Source organism: Betta splendens, chromosome 24, assembly GCF_900634795.4.
Source record: "Betta splendens chromosome 24, fBetSpl5.4, whole genome shotgun sequence".
In the NCBI taxonomy this organism is placed as follows: Eukaryota; Metazoa; Chordata; class Actinopteri; order Anabantiformes; family Osphronemidae; genus Betta; species Betta splendens.
The window spans coordinates 13,546,873-13,568,643 of NC_040901.2; the positions used below are offsets into that span (position 1 = coordinate 13,546,873).

General features: G+C 51.9%; 4 protein-coding genes across 8 annotated transcripts in view; 2 read left to right on the forward strand and 2 right to left on the reverse strand.

The window, feature by feature from the left end:
• Positions 1–2,789: 2,789 nt before the first annotated feature.
• pex3 (peroxisomal biogenesis factor 3) lies at positions 2,790–6,806 on the reverse strand. The gene is made up of 12 exons (XM_029141607.3): positions 6,589–6,806; positions 6,056–6,187; positions 5,791–5,872; positions 5,665–5,708; positions 5,475–5,596; positions 5,329–5,395; positions 5,190–5,244; positions 4,913–5,051; positions 4,777–4,847; positions 4,587–4,709; positions 4,334–4,430; positions 2,790–4,259 (listed from the first exon to the last, which is right to left on the reverse strand). The coding sequence occupies exons 1-12, from the start codon at positions 6,659–6,661 to the stop codon at positions 4,176–4,178; spliced, it is 1,089 nt and encodes a 362-aa protein (XP_028997440.1). The 5' UTR covers positions 6,662–6,806; the 3' UTR covers positions 2,790–4,175.
• A 276-nt stretch (positions 6,807–7,082) lies between these two features.
• On the forward strand, positions 7,083–8,448 carry adat2 (adenosine deaminase tRNA specific 2). 2 transcript variants are annotated; one of them, XM_029141609.3, is made up of 6 exons: positions 7,083–7,346; positions 7,409–7,513; positions 7,622–7,772; positions 7,851–7,957; positions 8,054–8,126; positions 8,330–8,448. In XM_029141609.3, exons 1-6 carry the CDS (start codon positions 7,251–7,253, stop codon positions 8,356–8,358), a joined length of 561 nt encoding a protein of 186 aa, XP_028997442.1. In that variant the 5' UTR covers positions 7,083–7,250; the 3' UTR covers positions 8,359–8,448. The 2 variants fall into 2 exon arrangements, with proteins under 2 accessions (XP_028997442.1, XP_028997444.1); XM_029141611.3 differs by lacking the exon at positions 7,409–7,513.
• Positions 8,449–9,723: 1,275 nt separating this feature from the next.
• On the reverse strand, positions 9,724–15,632 carry aig1 (androgen-induced 1 (H. sapiens)). The gene is made up of 6 exons (XM_029141546.3): positions 15,172–15,632; positions 13,633–13,788; positions 12,962–13,063; positions 10,653–10,768; positions 10,418–10,581; positions 9,724–10,085 (listed from the first exon to the last, which is right to left on the reverse strand). The coding sequence occupies exons 1-6, from the start codon at positions 15,310–15,312 to the stop codon at positions 10,066–10,068; spliced, it is 699 nt and encodes a 232-aa protein (XP_028997379.1). The 5' UTR covers positions 15,313–15,632; the 3' UTR covers positions 9,724–10,065.
• A 2,566-nt stretch (positions 15,633–18,198) lies between these two features.
• hivep2a (HIVEP zinc finger 2a) overlaps positions 18,199–21,771 on the forward strand; it is a 53,066-nt gene continuing 49,493 nt past the window's right edge. For 2 of the 4 annotated variants that reach the window (XM_029140365.3, XM_029140368.3), the window contains exon 1: positions 18,199–18,648. The gene's annotated coding sequence lies outside the window, so the exon portion shown is untranslated. Of the gene's footprint in view, positions 18,649–18,835; positions 19,039–21,771 lie in introns of those variants that run through there. The other 2 variants (XM_029140366.3, XM_055506304.1) reach the window with 1 other exon arrangement.

A 21,771-nucleotide genomic window follows, 5' to 3' on the forward strand; every position in this document is an offset into this window, starting at 1 on the left:
GGGATTTCCAGCTCTGCCCCGAAAACGGCCGCGCTACCAAAGTTCAGGCCGTGTCACGCAGTCATGTGTCATTTGGACTGAAATGTGTTTTCTTGTTGAGTGAGGCTCAAAGCTTTCATGAAAAGCTGCCACGTTGCACAGTTACTCAGCAAATAGAGGCTTTTATTTAAGGAACAAAGGCTGGTTCTGCCGCGCTGCGTGATCCGTGAGCCGCTGGCGCTATTTCAGGACACGGCCGCTCGTTTCGTCAGCATGACTGGTCTGTGATCAGACAGTGAGCAGCATCTGCAGGTCAGGAGGTCAGAGGTCAAAGCCATCACACACGGTCAGTGCTCCATTCATCATCAACCAGTCATTAACCAGCCTGTGTTCATGAGGACAAACTGGTGGAGGAATAAGAGCACGTCCTCTAAAGCTGCTTCTAATCAACAGCCTGATCTCAACAAAACTTGGCTCTGATCAAAGATTCTAATAGAGTTTGGAGCCCTGGTGAAATGAGTAACGTACGTTTTATTTGTATATAAAAATTAGTAAACAATACACAAAGTTAAAATAAAACTGTATTTTTTTGTGTTCAATTGTGAATGAAACCAGTCCTATATATTTACAGCACTATCTATGCCGATTTGTTTGGATGTTACAGATAATAAAATAAAGTTGCAGTCAGTAAATTTGAAACATTGACAGCATTGACAGCCAATTAGAACCCCCCAAACACGGAAGCTTCCCCCAGGTCCTAAAGTCCAGAGACGTCCGGACTGATTTGAGTGATGGACAGGAAGTAGAAGGAACAGAAACTATGGTCCAATTATGCTTGAAATAACGCACAAAAAGTTAAGAGAAAGTTTCCAAGTGGTTAAATGACTTTTTGTGGCTGCGTCTGTCTGACGCTTTGACACATGTTGTGGAGTTTCTGCTTTTATTCAGGCTCACGTGTGTTTTGCGGTGGGGATGATGTTATTGTTTCGGGCACGTGACGTGTTTGCCGGACCGCGGTCAAATGAGCCGCTGTTCGCTTTACCGTAAATCAGCCGTCATAGTTGAGGTGCGTGATTCATGCGATATTTACGGTAACGAGAGAAGAGCCGAGAGACTCGCTCGAGTAAACAATGGAAATGATATTAGGGGGAATGTTCTAAATAAACAAACAGTAAACTGCAGTTTCCGATGGGATGGAATTTACTGCGTATATTTGGAAATATTCACTGATGGAACGTGTAAAAGTTGTTGGACTTTGGGTTTTGAGAGTTACGCTTTTGAATGCTGTGAGCTGAGCAGTGTGTTCAGTCCGACACAGCAGGTGGTGGTGGTGTTTGCGGTTTCAGGCCCAAACTTTGGTATGAGATGACGATGATGATGATGATGATGTCACGGCAGTTAGTTTGACTTTACAAACGCAGGTTCATCTGTTTTTCACCTCTCAGCAGCGATGGAGGCAAATCACCGCCTTCTGACCTCTGCATGTGAAGAGCCTGCTGATAAATAAGGCTGTAGTGATTCCACTCTGTATAAATAAACCAACATAAAATGAGTAGAGAGTGGAGTCAGACACAGACCATGTGAAACCAAGCGCCTGAGTCTGTATCACTGTTTGGATATTATATCTTTTTAAATGACCAAACCTGCTGAAACCCACCATTTAGTCCTAATTTCTCTCACTGACGTTGGATTTAATCTTAAGGATCTTAAATTGTGAAACAGAACTTCCTTCCAACACATTACTGAGCTCTGAGGCGTCATTTTAATATTTCATCCTCCTGCCCCCCATCTGCTCTTTACGCCTCCTCCTCAGGTCAGATGGGTTCAACGCAGGCATGAAGTCATGGTTTGAGTCATAGCTCAATGTGTACGAACACGTCTCCACAGTGTTTGTGTAAATTAAATCAAGGGACTGATGGTTAATTTGTGGCCTCTGTGCGTCTGCGTTGACGGCTGTGTTTTGGATCTTGTTGATGTTTTGTCTGCTGATGTTGACCATAAAAATGAAACGTTCAACGTTCATTACTGTCAGAGTTGACAGGATAATGTTGTGGGTGTTCGGGGGTTTCAGCATCGTCATGTTTTCATGGTTACGAGGACAATCAGTAGCACAGTGGAGTCCCTCATACTGGGAAGCTTGTCCCAGTCTAGACGAGGCAGATGATGCGTTCAGGTGTCTGTCTGGAACTAAATGCGACCTCTTGGCTTTTAATAGGAGTGAACAAATGCATCAGACTGTTAACGATTATAGACATATAGAGAATCTGCAGCTTTATCCTTGAGATGATTTTGTTTGCTGGAAATCTTCCTCCAGCGGCGTCACAAAACAACTTCTTCAAACTTAAACCTCCAAATGATGTCGGTAATGAAACAGCCCTTAATGCGTTTTAGTTCATGAAGACTTCAATCCTAATGATGAAACGAGTGGAAGTTAATGAAAAGTCATTCTCGGGGAGCAGATTACAGGAAGAGTTGGTGAATTTGCGTTGTGTGAGAAGTGACAAATGATTTTGAGGCTCACAGACGTGTACATTTCACCAAATGGAGAAAGAACCTTTGTTTATGTTGTAATGCGATGAGGATCAGAAAACACACCGTCTTCCTCCACTCCCAAACTGACTTCACAATGTTTCCATGTGGAAACTATTTTCCTCTTGTTTCACTAATGAGGTGACAGCGTCATCCCTGATTTGTTCTAATCATTTACCCACGCTGGTATTTTCCATCAGCTTATCTCATGATGAAACTTTGACCCTTTTCAGTGAAGCGCCACCTGTTGACATGAAGAGGCACAACCTCAAACTGTGCAATGAAGTCACATTCATCTTTATTACCTCTTCAGTAAATTATTACAGATGCACATTTCACGGTTGTTCAGGACATGAGGCTGCAGGACAACGGCACATGCAGAGTTACATTCTCACCTGATTCAACGGATGCATTTTCCTTCTGTGATTTACAGCTGTGCTTAATTTTATTTGACCACTGGATCTATGAGAGAACCTTCCTGAGTTCTTCAACTACAGCGGCTCAATCCCAGAGTAACGCCGTTGGCATTTAGCTGTGGAAGAAAAACTGTTTGCATGACATCAACAGTTCTGTCGAATCAAAGTTTAATAGGAACTGATCCAGATCTGTCAACAGCAATAAAGTTGTAGCCTGAAGGTTATTTTCACCGACGTTCAAAGTTAAGCTGAAACATTTAATAAGTCGTATGAAACTGTGGAAAACACCTAAGGATTTGCATTTTAACTAAACAAGATCTCGTTAATGAATATCGCCTGATGGACTGAAACTTGGCTCAGTGATTCGTAATCCTGCTTTTTGGAACCGAGCGCTGCATCTTTTCCGTGTCTCCTGTTCAACGCAGACTGTCAGATAAACACCTTCAGGGAGCTGATCAGACATTCAGCACATCCAGGGTCTTTGAATGGCAGATTTTTGGTTTCCCACATATTCTTCCAATATCCAGATTTTAATCTGCAGGTTAACTGTATAAACTACTACAATCAGGAACCACATCTCTAGAGGCTGGATTTAATTTCATATGTAATTTTAAAAAAGCATCTGTCACTACTAAAAAAAATGATTGATGTTGATGTTAATTGTCACAGCTGAAGATACAAGGTTTAGTTTAATTTAAAAACAGGTGAACAGAAATAGGAATGAAGTGAACCAATGAGGATTCCTACAGCAGCTGAGCGACAGAGACGCCTGCTGGGCAGGACGGGAACTACAGGGACCAATAACAGCACTGAACACACAGATGTGTACGATGAAATGTGTCGGTTGTGTTGATCGCAGCTCTCTGTGCCTGCTCATTGCTGCTGCCCTACATGCTTCGTATGGATGTTTTACTGCTGCTGGCTGAGCTGACAGAACCCCAGCCTCCAAACTGAAAACGCCACCAGTGAACGTCACCCTGCATCAGTCCAACCCGCACTCGTCCCTCCACAGCGCGTGGCTCTTTGCAGCTTCAGGGTTTTCCCACCGTGTCCCAACTCTCAGGGTAAATTAAAACATCACCAGTTCCCATGATGCAGTGGTTCAAGGCTCCGCGTGACTACAAACCCGGTGCAGGCGACGTCTTCCTCACTGGACGTTCACCTGTGAATGTTGATCCACTGTCCTCAGAGGAGGGAGGAGGAAACCGTCCAGCGCTTCGTTGTCTTCTTCCTCTCCTCATAACAGCTTCATTACTTCTGCAGCTCGTGTGGTGCGCTGAAGGTCTCGTACACGATACCTGCAAACTCCTTCACCTGGTCGTTGAGCAGCAGGTCCTGCAGAGAGACCAGTAAGTGACGTGGTCACAGCACAAGAAACAGAGACATGTCGGCAGGTGCGGCCTGTTTACCTGAACGTAGTGGCTGGGAGTTTCACTGCAGATGGAGTTGATCTGACCGTTGATGATGGGGATGATCTTGGCCAGAGGCAGACTGACGGCAGACAGGCTGGACACACAGCAACAGCTTTACAGACGCCGCGCGACTCACACTGACAGATAATCACGTCTAAAGGTTTGTGTCTGCTCTAACCCTTGAATATGTTTATGTCAGTGAAGTGACTCAATCTCAGCCAATGCGAGACGTGAGACGTGAGTAGCTCACCTGTCGGGTGCAGAGCTGAGGCAGGAGTCACCAGCGGGGGGGCGGAAGAACTCGGCCAGGTTGTCAAGGAGACGGGAGAACCCCCGGTTCAGACAGGTGTTCAGCACCGTGGTGAAGTCCGGGCTGCGAGGAAAGCACCGCCGCTGTAACGCGTGTCTGTGTTACCACGGCGATGAAGGAGAGCGCTTACCTGTCCAACATGTCTCTGGTCTCGTTCAACAGCTTGATGGTCATGACGTCGTTCTCCGTCAGCCCACACGCCTGGAGGGAGACGAGGCGTTCACACAGTGTCCCGCAGCTTCACTGAACTCTGTGTGTGCAGTCACCTGCTCAGCGAGCGCGTTCTCGTCGTCAGCCAACATGTACCAGGACAGCGGGCGCTCAGACCCGGCCTCCACCTCGGCTCTGATCCAGCTCAGCTGCTGCTCCAACTCCAGCAGCGACAGACTCTGCTTCAGCGACACCCTGGACACAACAGTGCATGAGGGTCAACTAGAACAAAACACAGAGAGGCAGACTGTGGAGCAGCCAACCACCACCGCAGCTCAAGGGCCGAGCTTCAGGGGCCGGAGACTGTAGAACGAAGCCAGCGGAGCTCCTCACCTGCCCAGCGAGTTCTGTACGGCCGTCTTCACCACCGTCATCAACTCCGTCAAACCTGAACAGAGACGGTGGACAGTGTTTGTAACGTGCTGACGTAACGGATGCTCCTGTGTTATCGTGGGTGGGTTGAGAATCCTACCGTCTCCAAGCAGATGTTGAATACTGGACAGGTACTGCTGCTGGACGTCTGGAGGAGCCAGAGCGTTCTGAGGAGAGACACCACTGTAAATAACAGTAGGTCAATGATCAGAGCAGAACGCAGGGCTGGAGCTGGAAGGAACTCACCGTTCCGTTCTTTCCTACAGAGTTGTCCAGGTACAGGTATCCTCCAATAATGTTCAGCTGGACTCGGAGTAGAACAACCAGCAAACAGGTGCTGTACACTGCAACTACCGTACGGGTGAAACCTGCACAGAACGGTGCTCGTCAGCAAATCTGACACCAAACATCTGCACACACTTCTGTCTGTTCTTACTGATGATCTTTAAATCCTCCCAGATCTCCAACTTGTTTGCTGGTCTGCAACACAACGAGACAGAAGATGAAACTAAATGACAGAGCAGAGGGAGCGGACGGACGTGTGCTTTTCAAGGCGTCTCACTTGGTTTTCAGTAGAGCCGTGAGGCTTTCGGAGTTCAGTTGATTTACGATGGCTTCTCTCAGGGACGGGAGCATGGACAGCACTGAGAGAGAGAGAGAGAGAGAGAGAGAGAGAGAGAGAGAGAGAGAGAGAGAGAGAGAGAGAGACACACACACACACACACACACACAGTAATTGTAGAGTTCTGCAGACTCACAATGCCACGCCCACGTGTGTGTGTGTGTGTGTGTGTGTGTGTGTGTGTGTGTGTGTGAGAGCCCGTTACCGGTCATGTTGCAGGTCCGCTGGTTGCTCTCGAAGTGGAACTGCCTTCTGGCCTGAGCGATGTACTCGGTCGCCTCCTTCTCCTGGATCTCCTGGAGCTTCTTCTGCGCATATTTGCCCAGAAAGTAAACTCCTGCATAGAACAACCCCCGAGTGTCAGTCACACGAACCAGGCTTCGCTCACACTAGTTATTAGCTAGAAAGCAGCTTATGGAGCTCAGTTCAAAAGACCCTTTATATGTTAGTTTGAACCACTTTTATTATCCGTGTTACACGTTACAACACAGACGTAGCTGCACGTATAGTTATTTAGTATTAGAACACATTATGTCTGGTTAAATCTATAAATACGCTGCTAGCAGAACAAACTGGTGTCATTTGTCTATTTTCATAGAACCTGTGAAACACAGCGGACATTTATGTGACTTTATTTACACAGAATAGAAGACACACAAAGAGCAGAATGGTCAAAGTCTGCAGCTACAGCCTAGCGCGCAGCTTGCTAGCTAGCTAGCTATCACGGACACCAGTTACCTCCAACTACGGCTCCGGCGAAAAGAAATTTCCTTTTATGCCGTTTGATAAAATTCCAGGTGGACGAAAACATCCTTGGAAAGCGATGTGATCCCAAGCTTAAACCACAAAACACTTTTATTTATAACGTAGCGCTCACTATTTCACTGACATGTTCTCCAGAGAATTTCTGAACGTTAGCCAGCTAATTCCAAGCTAGCTGTCAAACAGGCTCAGTCAAGCTACAAAGATGAATATGAAAGCTTCCGACTAATTCCAAAATAAAACGACGGTATGATTGTCAATAACCAGTCAACTGACGTATTTTATTGATTTATCCCAAGTTAGTGTCGCTCATAACGTCACTAAAAACGGAAACACTGTAAATTGCCGTGGGTCATTTTTAATTAATATATAGGGCCATAACGCTTTTATTTTTAAATAAACTTCACTTCCTATATGTGCGCAGACAACTGTAGGCGACTTGACCAATCGGTCACATCTGCACATCGATTGCTCATGCCTCGAAGTGGTCCGTCGGATATTATCTTCCCCCTCTTGCCATGCGTGTTCGTGTACAACAGGAAACTAGCAAAACAAAGCAAACGCAGTAAATAACGTACAAAAAGTCGTCATAATGACAAAACTATGACCTTTATTTCATTTGAGTGCATGTAGCTGCCATGGAAACCGATAAAGGAAGTGGAGCTGCTTCGGTGGAGAGTTTTCATCCAAGTGCTGAAGACATTGAGAAGTGGATGACCAGCGCGTTTGACATGGTAAATAGTGACAGTTCCTTCCGCTGACCTACAAAGTTGTACTGTAAAATGTGTTCCTACAGGCCAGAGATGCTCTGGAGAGCGGAGAGGTTCCTGTTGGATGTCTGATGATCTACAAGGATGAAATCGTGGGTAAAGGACGAAATGAAGTCAACGAGACCAAAAATGTAGGGAAAGTGAAGCACGTTTATCAGCGGCTTAAAGTTCCTCTAATCAGCCTTTTTATTCTGTGTGTGTGTGTGTGTGTGTGTGTGTGTGTGTGTGTGTGTGTCCAGGCGACCCGCCACGCAGAGATGGTGGCTCTGGACCAGCTCCTGGACTGGTGCCGTCGCAGCTGTTTGGACCCGAGCAGCGTGTGTGAGCAAACGGCTCTTTATGTGACGGTGGAGCCGTGCGTCATGTGTGCTGCCGCCCTGCGCCTGCTCCGTATCCTCTGCGCCTGCCTGCGTGCGTGCGTGCGTGTGTGCGTCTGTGAGTGTGTTCCTTGACCGTCGGTGCGTGCAGACATCCCCGTGGTCGTGTACGGCTGCAGGAACGAGCGCTTTGGAGGCTGCGGTTCCGTTCTGGACGTTTCCTCTGCAGACCTGCCTCAGACCGGGACCACGTTCAAGGTTCGTCGCCTGTGTGTGTGTGTGTGTGTGTGTGTGTGTGTGTGTGTGTGTGTGTGTGTGTGTGTGTGTTGCCCGTCTTCATACTGTTGTGTTTAGTGTGTTTCAGGTCACAGAGCAGAAGAAGCCGTTGAGATGCTGAAGACTTTCTACAAACAGGAGAATCCAAATGGTAACTGAATGCACGCACACACACGTACCGACTTTATCTCTTCTTTTATTTGCCTCTTAACATTCTTCATTTTTCATCTGCTTGTCTTTTATTCTCCTCTTTGCATCTTTTTTTAATTCTCTCATCGCTTCATTTTAAGATCTTCTCTTTTTTTTGTTCCTCCTCATTTTCTAATCTAACAGTTTTATTTCTGTCTCTTTCAGCACCAAAACCCAAAACAAGGAGGGACTGAAGCTTCCCTGTTGTGGATAAACATTTTTATGCTGTTTAATGTTGTTTGTGTTTTTGTAAATGAATAAATCATGTGACTTTTCTACAATCATGGAGCGTTTAGGTCTGTTTACCTGGTGAGGAGACGACACCTATACTGTCGCTGGGAAATGTGGTGATTTACATCAGCGTTGTGCGACGCTCTGTCGGTCGATTCGTGTTCGACTCCACTCAAACAGCAGAAATGGAACTGCATCACTCTCACTCCAGCGCAGAGACAAAGACCTAATGCTGCTGTTTACACTAAATCCATAAATTCTCAGTCATCCAGGTAGTTGAATATAGGTTGAGTCATATCAACTGGATTTCTTCTTCTTTGTGGAAAAGAACCTTAAATGAATCCACAAGTGTAATTTCCTCAGATGTCTCACAGAAGAAGTCGTCGGCCATGATGGCGTTTGTTAATCGGAAACCACCACTTCCTGTCTTTTGTCTCAAAGTGAGAATGTGTGTGTGTGCGTGTTTGGTGGAGGGGGGGGGGGGGGGGGGGGCGTGTGCCCTTTCACTTCCTCACACACACACACACACACACACACACACACACACACTGTGGTGTGTGCAGCCTTTCGCAGCTGGGAGGAGATGAAACAGTTAAATATCTGCTGCTCTTTCCTGAAGCTGTTGAGAGACTTTTAAATGACATGTCCTCTACTCTTTACCGATTTCCTTCCTCCCACACTTCCTTCCTTCCTGCTTCCTTCCTTCCTTCCTTCCTTCCTTCCTTCCTCTGTTCATGGTTTCCTGTCTTCTCTCTTGCTGTTTACTCTTCTTTCCTTCCTCTCTTTTCATCTACACTATTTTTCTATTTTCTTTCCATTCCTTCAGTTCAGTAGCCAGTTTTAACTTGAATTGTCTGCAGCCTCCTCTGGTTTGGTTTAGGCTCAGTCTCTTCCAGTGGAGGCTGAGGTCATTTTAATGTAACAGGCTTTTGTTGTTCTGGACAGAAGCTGACAAACGAGTGTTGTGTTGTGTTGTGTTGTGTGCTCCTTTCTTCTCATTAGCATGTAAGTCTATGCTAATTGATGCAGTGCAGATTATTGGTGATGCTTTATTGTCCCCACACTCTGCAGCTGAAACCAGGGGCTGTTTTGTATTTGCGGCTCAGTTCCTTCTTAGAACTCGTCTCACTGGGTCTTTATTCACGGCTCTAATGAGAAGCATCGTCACCATCACTGAATCAGTGCACAAACTACACTGGATGTAGCAGCTGTTCATCTGCTCGGATCCGTCCCTGAGGTCGACTGGGTCGGAGGAGGAGGTGAAAGCACACCTGAACACGAACCCGCTTCAGGCCGAGCCTCCACAACAGTGTTAAAGTGGAAATGAACCTTTTTCATCTAAACTTTATTGATTTAGTACCAACACACAGTTCCATCCATAAACTGAGTGACTCATGGGATGAATCATGAAGATTTTGATCAGATGTTGACGTTTGTAGTGTCACAGTATCAGACTCTGTGGGTCATACATATCGTTGTGTGATTCCTGTGTGTGTGTGTGTTTCATACTGAAAAACAAAGCAACAGAATCAATGATGAGTTTAGTTAAAGTTGATTGGCCGTCGATGACTGCGTCTGTCTATGGTTACAGTTCAGAGATGAGGTTCCAGTTGAGTCCTGGACGATGCAGCTCGTCCTCTGCCGTCCCAGCGATGCTGAGCTGGACCCTCTCACTCAGCCTTGACCTTTTCTGGGGGGAGAGCGTGCATGTGAGGACGGATGCTCAGGGTTCGTGTGTTTGCATGTGTTTGTGTGTGTCGCTGTGTGTCGGGTACCTGTGTGTTTGCGTGTGTGTGTTGGCGTGTGCCGCCGTGTGTCGGGTACCTGTGTGTTTGTGTGTGTGTGTTGCCGTGTGCCGCCGTGTGTCGGGTACCTGTGTGTTGGTGTGTGTCGGCGTGTGTTGCGTACCTGTGTGCTGCCATGTGTTGGTTGGTGTTGACGTGTGTTGCCGTGTGTCGCCGTGTGTCAGGTACCTGTGTGTTTGCATGTGTATGTTAGTGTGTGTTGCCGTGTGTCGAGTACCTGTGTGTTGGTCCCAGATGTAGCTGTTGAGGATTTCTCCGAGGACGTAGAAGACGCAGATCACCACCGTCATGGCGCTGAAGAAGACGACCCGCGCCAGCGGAGTGATGCGCTCCAGCACCGGGTAAACCCACACACCGGTCACCTGGTGCACCCAGCACGTCCTGGGCCACAGAGAGCTTCAGTTACTGAGCTGCCACAGCATCGTATGGTTCATGAGTCAGACGTTTGCTACCAGAGGACGTATCCGACGCCAAAGCAGCACACGGCAGCCAAGCCCCACGGCCTGCTGGGAAACCGGTGGTGGGTGGTTCGCATCTCAATGATGATGAAGGGGAGGACGGTGGTGTGCTGCAGGAGAGAGGAGAGGACATGACACGAAGCTGCCACCTGGTGGTGAAAGGCAGCACTGCAGTGTCAGGTCAACGGCTGAACCAGGTCAGATGACCAAATGATCATGTCAAATAACAATTTGTGTTTACACACAAATGTGTCAACACATTTCGAGTGAAACCTAGTTTCTTGTGTTGAGACACCCAACATCACATTAACTTTTCCAGCGCTATGGTTCTGATCCAGATGTGAGCACATCTGGCTCCAGGTTGTCCACCAGGGGGCAGCGGTGCTCAAACCACAGCGTTTCCACCTTTCAGCTCTTTGCTCTGTCAGTAGTTTCAGTTCCAGCGCCTGACGGCTTTTCATGAGTGGTTGTGATGGTAACGCACACACGTTCAGCTGCTGCAGCCAGAAAAACAGCAACTGCTAATTGTTCCCAGACCGCTGCTTAGGAATGACGCAAAGTCCTCAGTGTGACGCTGAGGGCAACACGTCTCTAACTGGATCCGTGTGCACATACGGAACCAGGAGAACATCAGCCGGTTCTGGTTCTAAACATGAGGCCGTCTCTGATCCAGCTGAACATCATCACACAGAGACTGAGTGACCGCTACCATAGTTTAACCAGAGGTTCTGTTTCATCTGTTTGTTGAGGTCGGACCAACACTGAGAAGCATTAGGACGGATTCATTAACACTTGGTTCCTACTAAATACGTGAAGGAGTGAGGCGTGACGGTTCCACAGTAGAACCACAGTAGAACGGCCTCCAGTGAAGGCGCTGCCCAACTCTAACCGCCTTGTGAGGATCTGGAAGGTTCAGACAAACGATGCCAAGAATGTGCAGAGGCTCAGCATCAGGACAGAGCTGCTTCCCTGGGGTCTCAAATGCTAGGGTTCCCTCCCATCATTATGCTGCGCACGCACGCACGCACGCACGCACGCACGCACGCACGCACGCACGCACGCACGCACGCACGCACGCACACACACACACACGCACACACACACACACACACACAGTCCCTCGGTGGATTCCAGGCTCCTGTCCTGTTTAAGTTTCGTCTGCGCTGAAGGACTCGCCGCTCGTAAATGTTCCTGCCTTTATTCTGGCCGTGGTCTCTTTCTATTTTGGTTTCCGTTCTATTCTTTCTCCCTCCACCACCGCTGCTCTTCTGGGCTTTGTGGTTCTGCCCCCCAGCAAACAGCAGGTTCTGGCCTGTGGTCCGAGGCTAAAACGGGTCGAGCCAGCGAGTCGCTGCTGGAGGTGAAACAGGGTCAGACCTCAAACGTGATGATGACGTGGTTCCATTAGACTGGACTGGACCAACATGATGCTCCGCCTCCGTCTCCCACAGCCGTGAACCCTGACCTCCTGCACTGCCTGCACCTGTTGCAGCTCTAATGAATGTTCAGAACAACGTCTGTACGACAACGTCTCCAAGTCCCTGAAGAATTAAGATCTGCCCCGGTTCAAAAGTTCGAGAGTGGCTGAGACGTGAAGGAACTAAAGGTTCACACGACGTGCAGCCTGTGGACGTCATGAGGAGCTGACGCCGCTCTGTTACCATGACGTCATGAGGAGCAGACGCCGCTCCGTTACGATGACGTCATGAGGAGCTGACGCCGCTCCGTAACCATGACGTCATGAGGAGCAGACGCCGCTCCGTTACGATGACGTCATGAGGAGCTGACGCCGCTCCGTAACCATGACGTCATGAGGAGCAGACGCCGCTCCGTAACCATGACGTCATGAGGAGCAGACGCCGCTCCGTAACCATGACGTCATGAGGAGCGTCTGAACGGACGCAGCTCCCCGCTCGGACCAGCGCTGCTTCAATAACAACTCGTCTCATCTGCTTCCTTGGCAGCGCTTCTGTCTCTCGCCCCTCCGATGGGAAGCGGCAGTGCGGTTGCCGTGGCAACCAGTGTAAACAAACAACAGCGATACCATGGAATACTGCAAAATATTTACAAGCGCTGGACTCGTGCGCGGCGTTGGACAAAGACATTCCCCCACACGCCCTTCGGTGAGGTTCTGGTTGTTTGGGTCCTCGGCAACAGCGCCATAGCAACCGCTCAGCTATTGCATCACCTCCTGGACTCCAAACAGAGGGGAGCCAGGGGATGTATTACACGGAGTGGTATTTGAGCAGAAGACGTGACGCTGCGTGTGGAGGGGGCTGTGAGCGGGCGCTGCAGGCACTCACCATGCCGTGGTTGAGCCACTGGGGGATGAAGTTGTCCAGCAGGCGGGGGTAGACCAGGTCTCTGTCGTACAGGTACAGGGTCCAGAAGGTGAAGACCACAAACTGGAAGACAAGCAGGAAAAGGAGAGTGAGCGACAGACGGACTGAGCAGCGCTGCCTCTGGTGGCCGGAGGTCTGAACCTGTGACTGAACCAGCTCAGCAGGTGTCTGTACCAGACTCAGTGGACCAGGACGGCACGACGGGGGCGGGTCTAACCCCGTCACATGGGTCAGACGGGTCCAACGGGTACTATGGGTCAGACAGGGTCAGACAGGTCCAATGGGTCAGACGGGTCCAATGGGTCAGACGGGTCTGATGGGTACGATGGGTCAGACGGGTCCAATGGGTCAGATAGGTCCGATGGGTCAGACAGGGTCGGACTGATCAGTGTGAAGCACCAGAGGACCTGACGCGTTCCCTCTGCTTCGCTTTGCTGAGTCGACCTCAGACGCCGACCAGCACCAGGTGACCAGCACCAGGTGCTGGAGACTGGACCTGCGCCGCTCCACCGTTGATCAGATCGGCGGTCGTTTTATTTGTTAAATGAAGCGACACTCAGCGGTTCCACCTCCACCTGTTTCGGGTTTAAGCTGAAGCTCAGAACCAGTGCCTGTGAGCGCCGTCTGCTTACCGCTCCCACGGGGAAGGCCAGAACCGCCATGATCCAGTCCCGCAGGCTGATCAGCTTCCTCAGCTGCCGCTCCTGCTCCCTGGTGGCGCCGCCCTTGGTCAGCAGGCTGGACACGTCGATGAGGACGCACACGCCGAAGAACACGGCCTGGATCACCTGTGCAGAGCAGAGTTCAGCCGCGCTCACCGCCTCCCCCGTTGCCTAGCAACAGCCCTCTACCTGAACCACTCCAATGGCTTCTGTCTGAAACGTGCAGCGTGACAGGAACCGAGTACAGCCAGAACCAGAACCACCGGACCGGGCTCTGAGCCGCCATGTCAGCGAAACCCAACACCGTCAGTGTGAAGGAGCAACGAGGACCTGAGCCGCTTTCTCCTCTCTCCCTGTGGGAGGATCCGGTGTCACCCAGCGGGCGAACAGCAGCCACCACCAGCTGCAAAACCAGGACGTGTCCAGTCTACGGACCTCGGTCCTGACACCAGCGCGGCCGCCGACGTGATGGAGGAGCCGCTGGTCAGGAGCCGGATGTGGGAACAGGATGTTTCCTGCTGCACAGCTCATTAAAAACACCGGAGGAAAAGTCTAATGTGGAAAATATGACACAGCTGATTCAGGTACATGCGTCTTTAGCTTCTCACACACACACACGCACACACACACACACACGCACGCACACACACGCATATACACACACACACACACACGCACGCACACACGCATATACACACACACACACGCACGCACACACACACGCATATACACACACACACACACACGCACCCACACACACACAAACACGCATATACGCACACACACACACACACGCACGCACGCACACACACACACACACGCGCGCGCGCGCACACACACACACACACACACGCGCACACACACACACACACACACACACACACACACTATTGTTTTTTGCAGACCTGAACTATTTCTACACAACCACTGCTCTCTGGTCTCAACCTGTCATTTTTTTCTAGCCTCACTCTAACAATAATAACATGTTTTAAGAACATGCATTGTGCTTTTTATGTTGAGCTTCTGAAACATCCACATTATTTGACTTGTTTACTTTTAATTTCTCTGTTTGTATCACAGTGTTTTATCAGCGTGAAAATATAATTATAGTTATAAATTATATGTCGTATCCAGTTAGAACGTAACAGAACTCTGCGGCCCCCTGCCAGCCACGGTGCATGCGCGGCGCGCTCCCGACGGGAGCCTGGGAGACAGGCGTGCACTCTGCGCCGCAACACCTGCTCCGGCGCTGCGCAGCGAACGCAGCATTCGACGCCTCCAGACGCAGTTTAGCGCAAAGTCTTCCGTAACAACGACGCGTTTGAAGCGGGACAATGCGTTGGAGAGAAAGGGAGGGAGAGGGGGAGAGGGGGAGAGGGGGAGGGGCGCTGCCTTTGAGTCCGAGCCTCCCGCGTAGCGCCGACCCGCGGCTCGTGCGGCTCCGCCAGCTCGGCGCGCGCTCGCCCGCCGGCCGCTTGCGGCGGGAAAGGACGCGACGCGGAGCCTCACCAGGTCGATGAACGTGAGGAACTTCCAGCTGCCGCCGTAGGTCTGGTGCGCCGGCATGTCCAGCGCCTTGTAGTGGCACAGGATGGAGAAGTAGGACAGCAGGATGGCGACCCGCAGCACCTGCGACGGGATCAGCGCCATGGCGGCTCCGTCGCCTTCGGACCTTCGCACCTTCAAAGCCTCCGCGGCCGCTTGTGCCTCGTGCTCGGCTTCACGTCGGCCCCGTTTGCACCCGTTCCGACCTCCCTCCCCGCGTCTGCGCCGCGCAGCCCTGAAGTCTGCTGCTTCCGTGTTGTGATGATGATGATGATGATGATGCGCGGGGAGGGAGGGGTGACGGGGGTCTCCTTACTGTAAGCCGCACTGACCTATAAAATGTTAATTATTAAGACGTTTTCTGTTGAAAATTAAAATAATCTAATGTGAGAGGTTTAAAACGTCACTTTAGATCAGTACCAACGAATGAAATAAATCTGAATTATTATTATTGATCTCAGTTGTTTTTTTTACACATTTTTTGTCCTCCGCTTTTTTAATTTGACGTTTTTAATTTGTAGTCATTTTGTTACGTCTTTTCATTGCTTGTGTGCTTCGTCGTGTTGATGGTTTAACTGCCTTAAAGTGAAGGTGACGGGAGGCTGGTGTGTTTTGTAGCGCATTAAGCAGTGGAGGATGCTGTTGCCACGGCGACGCTGAGCAGCTCGTGCCCAGTACAGATTACGCCGGTCTGCTGTGAATGTCAGCACGCGAAGCTCTGCTCACGACGAGGCGTCCGCTCAGATGGAAGCAGAGACTGAGCTCTACTGCTGCCGCGGAACATTTGACTTCATTTACACCAGAGAGGAAGAAGCACAACAGTGGGTTGGAGGCTCCAAGTCCCCCAGAGCTCGGTCCAGTCCAGCCTCTGTGGGACGAGCTGGACTCGCCAGGCCCCACCTCACGACAGTTAGTTCATCGTGCAGACACGCTCTGACCATGAACTACTTTAGGAGTTTGAAACCATTTGACCTTGTAGTTTGCTGGAATCCCAAACAAAGCGTGTGGAACATGTTTCCCACTGTTCCCAGTACGTCTGTTGGACAGTGCTCACGGTGAGTCCAGTAGTGACTGAACCGAGGGACGTGGGCAGTAGGGGGCGCTGTTGGGCTCCACACGCTGGTTCTGTGTGACACGCGCCCTCTGAAGACGTCCTGAACCTCGGCCTTTACGTAAGTGTTGGGCCGCACCTCGAGGTGTGAGGGACTGGTGCCGTTCCCAGCGTCTGTGGGAATGGAGGCGTGGCCGATCTGTCTTTGTGTGGATCAGCGTCTCTGAGCCGGCGTGTGACTAAGCATTAGTGATCAGTCAGCTGTCACACAGGCGCTTTGTGTTGCAGAGCGTCACTGACTGAGGGACGGAGCCCGAGGCGATGGAACGGATCCTCTGAGCAGGTTCCTCCATCAGGACTCTTTGTCCCCACGCTGAGCGCTGAATGCTAACCGTGAATGGGAGGCTTCAGGTTCCAGTCTGGGACTTTACCGCAACACGGAGGCGTCAGCTTCCGCTGATCCCTGATCAGCCCTGCAGCTGTTTGAGGCCTCTTCAGCGCACAGCTTCGGGCAGCGAACGCACCGCGGCCCTGAACACGAACAGGAATGAAGAACAACCGGAGGAAACTCAGAGTGATTCATTGAAGCCAGAGGCCATAAGTTGAAGAGCTCTCACCTCCTTAATGAGGGAACGATGCCAGACAGTCGTGAGTCACCTCCGGACGCTGCTGCTAACGCCTTCCTCATCTGACTGATCTGGAGTCAGCGCGAGGGCCGCTGGATCACCGCAGGCAAAGCGCATGCAAAGCGCTCCATCAGAGGCGTCGAGTGGCGTTGCCATGGGAACCCTGGGGTCACATCCCAACGAGCCTCTTATGGAGGACGCAGACGTTAATCCACTTACTGCTGGTCACACACTCGAGCCTTTGTCCTTGAAGCTCAGTCACTTCATGGATCAGTAAAAAACACGGAAACGCAGAGAAAACAGCCTTGTGGCGGTTTGGTCGACCCGCGTCCCCAGAACCTGAACCACAGCAGAGGCTCCAGCTCCATTCAGCGCCGCTGCCTAGAAGCAGCCTCCTCCTGCTCCTATAGCAACTGTGACTGCAGCTTCCTGTTCCCAAAGTAACAGCGATGCTCAAAACAGTCAGGACAAAAGCTTTTCTGCATCTGAACGTAGTGAATGTGCTCAGACTCAGGAGTCACATCCTGCATATTCACAATGAGCCTCAATGTTGTGTGTCTGGACGGAGGCCTGTTATGTGTCGTGGGTGACAGAAGTCAGAGCAGTACCAGCAGCAGACGGGTCGGTTCTGGTGCTGTGCCTGGCAGAGGATGGGACCAGCAGCGCCTCAGGTCCAGTCCTGCCTTTCAAAGCTAATGCAGTTCATCAGCACAGAAGCTGCTGCTTCTGGACCCGTCCAGCAAGAAAAGGCCTGATTGAATTTATTAGCAGAAGAGCTGCATAAACGAGGCTCTGTATTCCTCAATGTGTTTTACAGATGGAAGGAGTGTGTGTGTGTGTGTGTGTGTGTGTGTGTGTGTGTGTGTGTGTAGTTCAAACTGCCCTGAAAGCGTATCATGATTATTTTTGGTGCTGTAAATGATATTTACAATAAAATGTCCTGCCCCGCACACACGCGCACATGACGTGTATCACGTGCTAAACGACGTCTGGGTGAGTGAGACGTTCAGACAGACAGGTCGCTCCAGAGGTGACCGGGGAATCCTGCTCGCTCTGCGCCGGCAGACAGAGCCTCCTCCTCGGCCACTGCTCCTCCTCCCCTCCCTCCCTCTGCCCTGGTTGCGCGCTGGGGGATCCGACGACGTCACACTCGTGAACGTACGCACACATGAACGCGAACACACGCGTTCGCGCGCGCCCTCCCTCTCGCTCTCTGTCTCTCTCGCGCTCCCTCACTCTCCCTCTTTCTCTCGCGGTCTCTCTCTCTCTCTCTCCCTCTCTCACGCTCTTCCTCTCGCTCTCTCTCTTTCTCTCTCGCGCGCGCGCTCCCTCACTCTCCCTCTCGCGCTCCTCTATGCTGCTATTCTGGGAAGTGGCGCTTGGAATAACCCCCGTGTGCGTAAGAGTGTGTGCGCGCGCGAGTGTCTCCTTATTTCAACCTCACTCACGCACGCGCACACGCACACACTCACAACACAGTCGGACGCACACATTCGGTGTCTGGCTGACTGCAGTGGAGGAGCTCCGGCAGCAGAAATCCGGTCGGAAAGGATTCCTTCCATTTTTACGCGCAACTTTCGCTCGGAGCGCCGCCGTTTCCTCCGCCGTTCCTCGACTCGTGTGGATTTCTACCGCCCGCCCGCTGACAGCTCGTGACGGGCAGGCGGCGAGGTGTCAAGCCGCCCGGAGTCGGATCTCCTGTCACCGGGTTGCTTGTTGTCATTGCGCGGAGACGGAGACGCGCAGCCGGAGCGCAGACAGGAGGTAAGAAACGAAAGCTGCGCGAGCGGCTCCGCGCCATGACGGACAGGGGGACATGTTTTCCTCGGCACTTTTGTTCAGCTTATAAGGGCACGGCTATGCGGGGGAATACCCCGGGCACGCGGCGCGTTGCATGCAGATTACCCGCGTTGCGTAACATCCTGAGGAATTCGCAGGAGCCGCACGGACGGCCGCGCCGGCCGCAGGGCCGGGAGCGGCGCGGCGCGGCGCGGCGCGGCGCGGCGGGAGGGACGCGTCTCGGGTAGGAAGCCGCGAAGCTGAAGCTCGAGCGGCCGTGACGGCGCCGCTTCACGTCCGCCAGCACGCGCGCGTGTTCGTGCAGCTTCGCTAGATTTCAGCTGATTCCCGTGAGGAGCGTGGCGCGTGGACTCGGTGAGTGCGAGCCGTGACCTTAGCGCGCGCTCCGGTGTTTCCTTGTCGCAGATTCCTCACATATCGCGCCTTTTGTCGCCTGTCGGTCGGTGTGTGTACATTTGGGAGAAGCGGCGTTGGACGGCGCGTCTGCGGGAGTGAAGCTGTTTCACGGTGCGTTCTTAGAAGGGAGTGACTTTATCACATATGCTCCCCGTTCGTTTGCTCTGTTTGTGTGTGTGTGTGTGTGTGGGAGAGAGAGCGCTTGTGGGTGGTGCGCTGGCTGGTTCCGGGAATGTTCCATGACGTGTTGCCGTCTAGAGAGGGGCCCTGGCGGGGGAGCGTGCGACGGGCGGCGGCCTCGCGCTCTGCCGGAGCCGCTCACGGTTTAAACTAGAAAACATTTGCCTCTCTTCACTGCGTTACCAGATTTACAGCCTCGGTTCTGCCGCGAGTCACGATCGCGTGATCTGTAGGGAAGCTCCCACTCCTCCCAGGAGCCTCCACCCGTCCCCTCAGAGGTCAGAGGTCAAAGGTCATACTGCATCATAAGCAACAGGTGGTGGAAGCCTGCTGATGTCATTACAGCGAGTGACTGTCAATGTCCAGAACAGCTGAAGATGCTGAGCAACGCAGCTGCTGCAACACGGATAATGTTGGAACTGGATAAACAGAGAGAAGGAGAGGACGCCACACGAGTGTAAAGGAATCCAAACAAAGAATGGAACCATAAAAAACAACACGTAAAACAATGAGAGCGAGTACAAACTCAGTAACTAAAGCAGAACCAAAGCCGTAATGTCAGTTCTTCTGGCAGCGAGAGCAGCTACATTTAAACCCACACTGGTGAAGGTTCGCTCGGTCCTCAGGCCTCCGGACCCTGACGCTGGAGCGGGTCCGGTTCTACGGGCTCGTCTGAGTGAGGCCGACCTACGTACCATCTGTCCCACTGCCACCTCAGATGGGCGCCGCGGAGGAGCGAGTGGGCGCGGGCGCACGCACGCATGTACACGCACACACACACAGACGCATGCACGCACGCACGCACACACACACAGACGCATGCACGCACGCACACACACACACGCACACAGACACAGACGCACACACACACATACACACGCATACACAAACACACACGCATGCACACACACAGACGCACACACACACACACACACGCACGCACACAAACACAGACACAGACGCACACACATACACACGCATACACACACACACATGCACACACACACACACAGACGCACACATACACACAGGAGATGCCGGTACGTTGCAGCATTTGATGGATGTGTTACTCTGGCGTCACACACATCTGACAGAACCAGTCTGGGGGTGAAATCACACTGGTTTAAACTGGGGAAGTCTGCGCTTCGTTAGCTTAGCTTCGTCTGTGCCGGTGGATGGAGTTGGCATTGTTGTCATGGAAACGGCTCAGCCGCCGGCTCTGGGCCCAACCTGCTGCGCCCACCGCGGTTCCGGTGACTTTCAGCCTAAAGTGACACGTTTCCCTCTAAACCCGTGGACGCATCGGCCCTTCACCAACGGCTGCGGAGCTGAACCCCGTCGTCATGGAGACCACAGTAAACTCCAGCTCTGCTCCAGTACCAGCACCAGCGCTGCTCTGCTCCAGTACCAGTACCAGCTCTGCTCTGCTCCAGCACCAGTACCAACTCTGCTCCAGTACCATCTCTGCTCCAGCACCAGTACCAGCTCTGCTCCAGTACCAGCACCAGTACCAGCTCTGCTCCAGCACCAGCACCAGTACCAGCTCTGCTCCAGTACCAGCACCAGTACCAGCTCTGCTCCAGTACCAGTACCAGCTCTGCTCCAGTACCAGCACCAGTACCAGCTCTGCTCCAGCACCAGTACCAGCTCTGCTCCAGTACCAGCACCAGCGCTGCTCTGCTCCAGCACCAGTACCAGCTCTGCTCCAGGAGCCACACATGCCCGTCCTCCCACTTGGCCGTGATCGTGCGTCCTCTGCAGCTTCTCGCTCATGTGGACGTTTGGGTTCGCAGAACAACGTGGCGCCATATCTGGGGAACGGAGTGATGTGAGGCTCAGTGTTGCACAGTAACACAGCTGATGGCTGGAGCAGGCGCAGCTCCAACCTTCCGGACCTGATCCGGGCTTTGGGCCTGGTACACGGCGCACGGTGCAGCTGCAGCAGCGCCTCGGAGCCTAATGACGCTGCAGGCTTCCTCCTCAAGGCTCTGCTCACGCCCAGCACATCCCACACTGTTGTGTGTGAACACCTGAGCGCTGCAGGGGAACCTGAGAGCGCTCCGGTGACGGAGGTCCTGACAGCGCCGGCTGAATAATTAAACACACCCAGACTAATGAGTGGCTCCACTGGCTGCTCGTGGTGAAGTGCTCCTCTGTGTGTGAGACGGTGCAGCTGCAGGAAACGAGGGCAAAGTGTCAGCAGACGCTGGAGAAGCGGCGGCAGGAGGAAGAGGAGGAGAAGGAGGAGGAAGAGGAGGAGCTGGTCCTGAGCTGTGGCTCTGCTCCGGCCCGGTCCACTCGACCATATGGCCCATTCCTACTCCTTAGGAGAACGGACACTAACGCCTAATCAGGGTCCGACGAGACAAAAGCGGAACCTAAACTAGGTTCATAACAGCTGGAATTAGTCTCACTTCGTACGTTTATGCATCAGACAGTGGCGCTAAATCAGTGTTTTGTCATCAGAGGATCCCAGTGGATCCCTGTCGTTCAGTAGAGTCACCTGAGCCA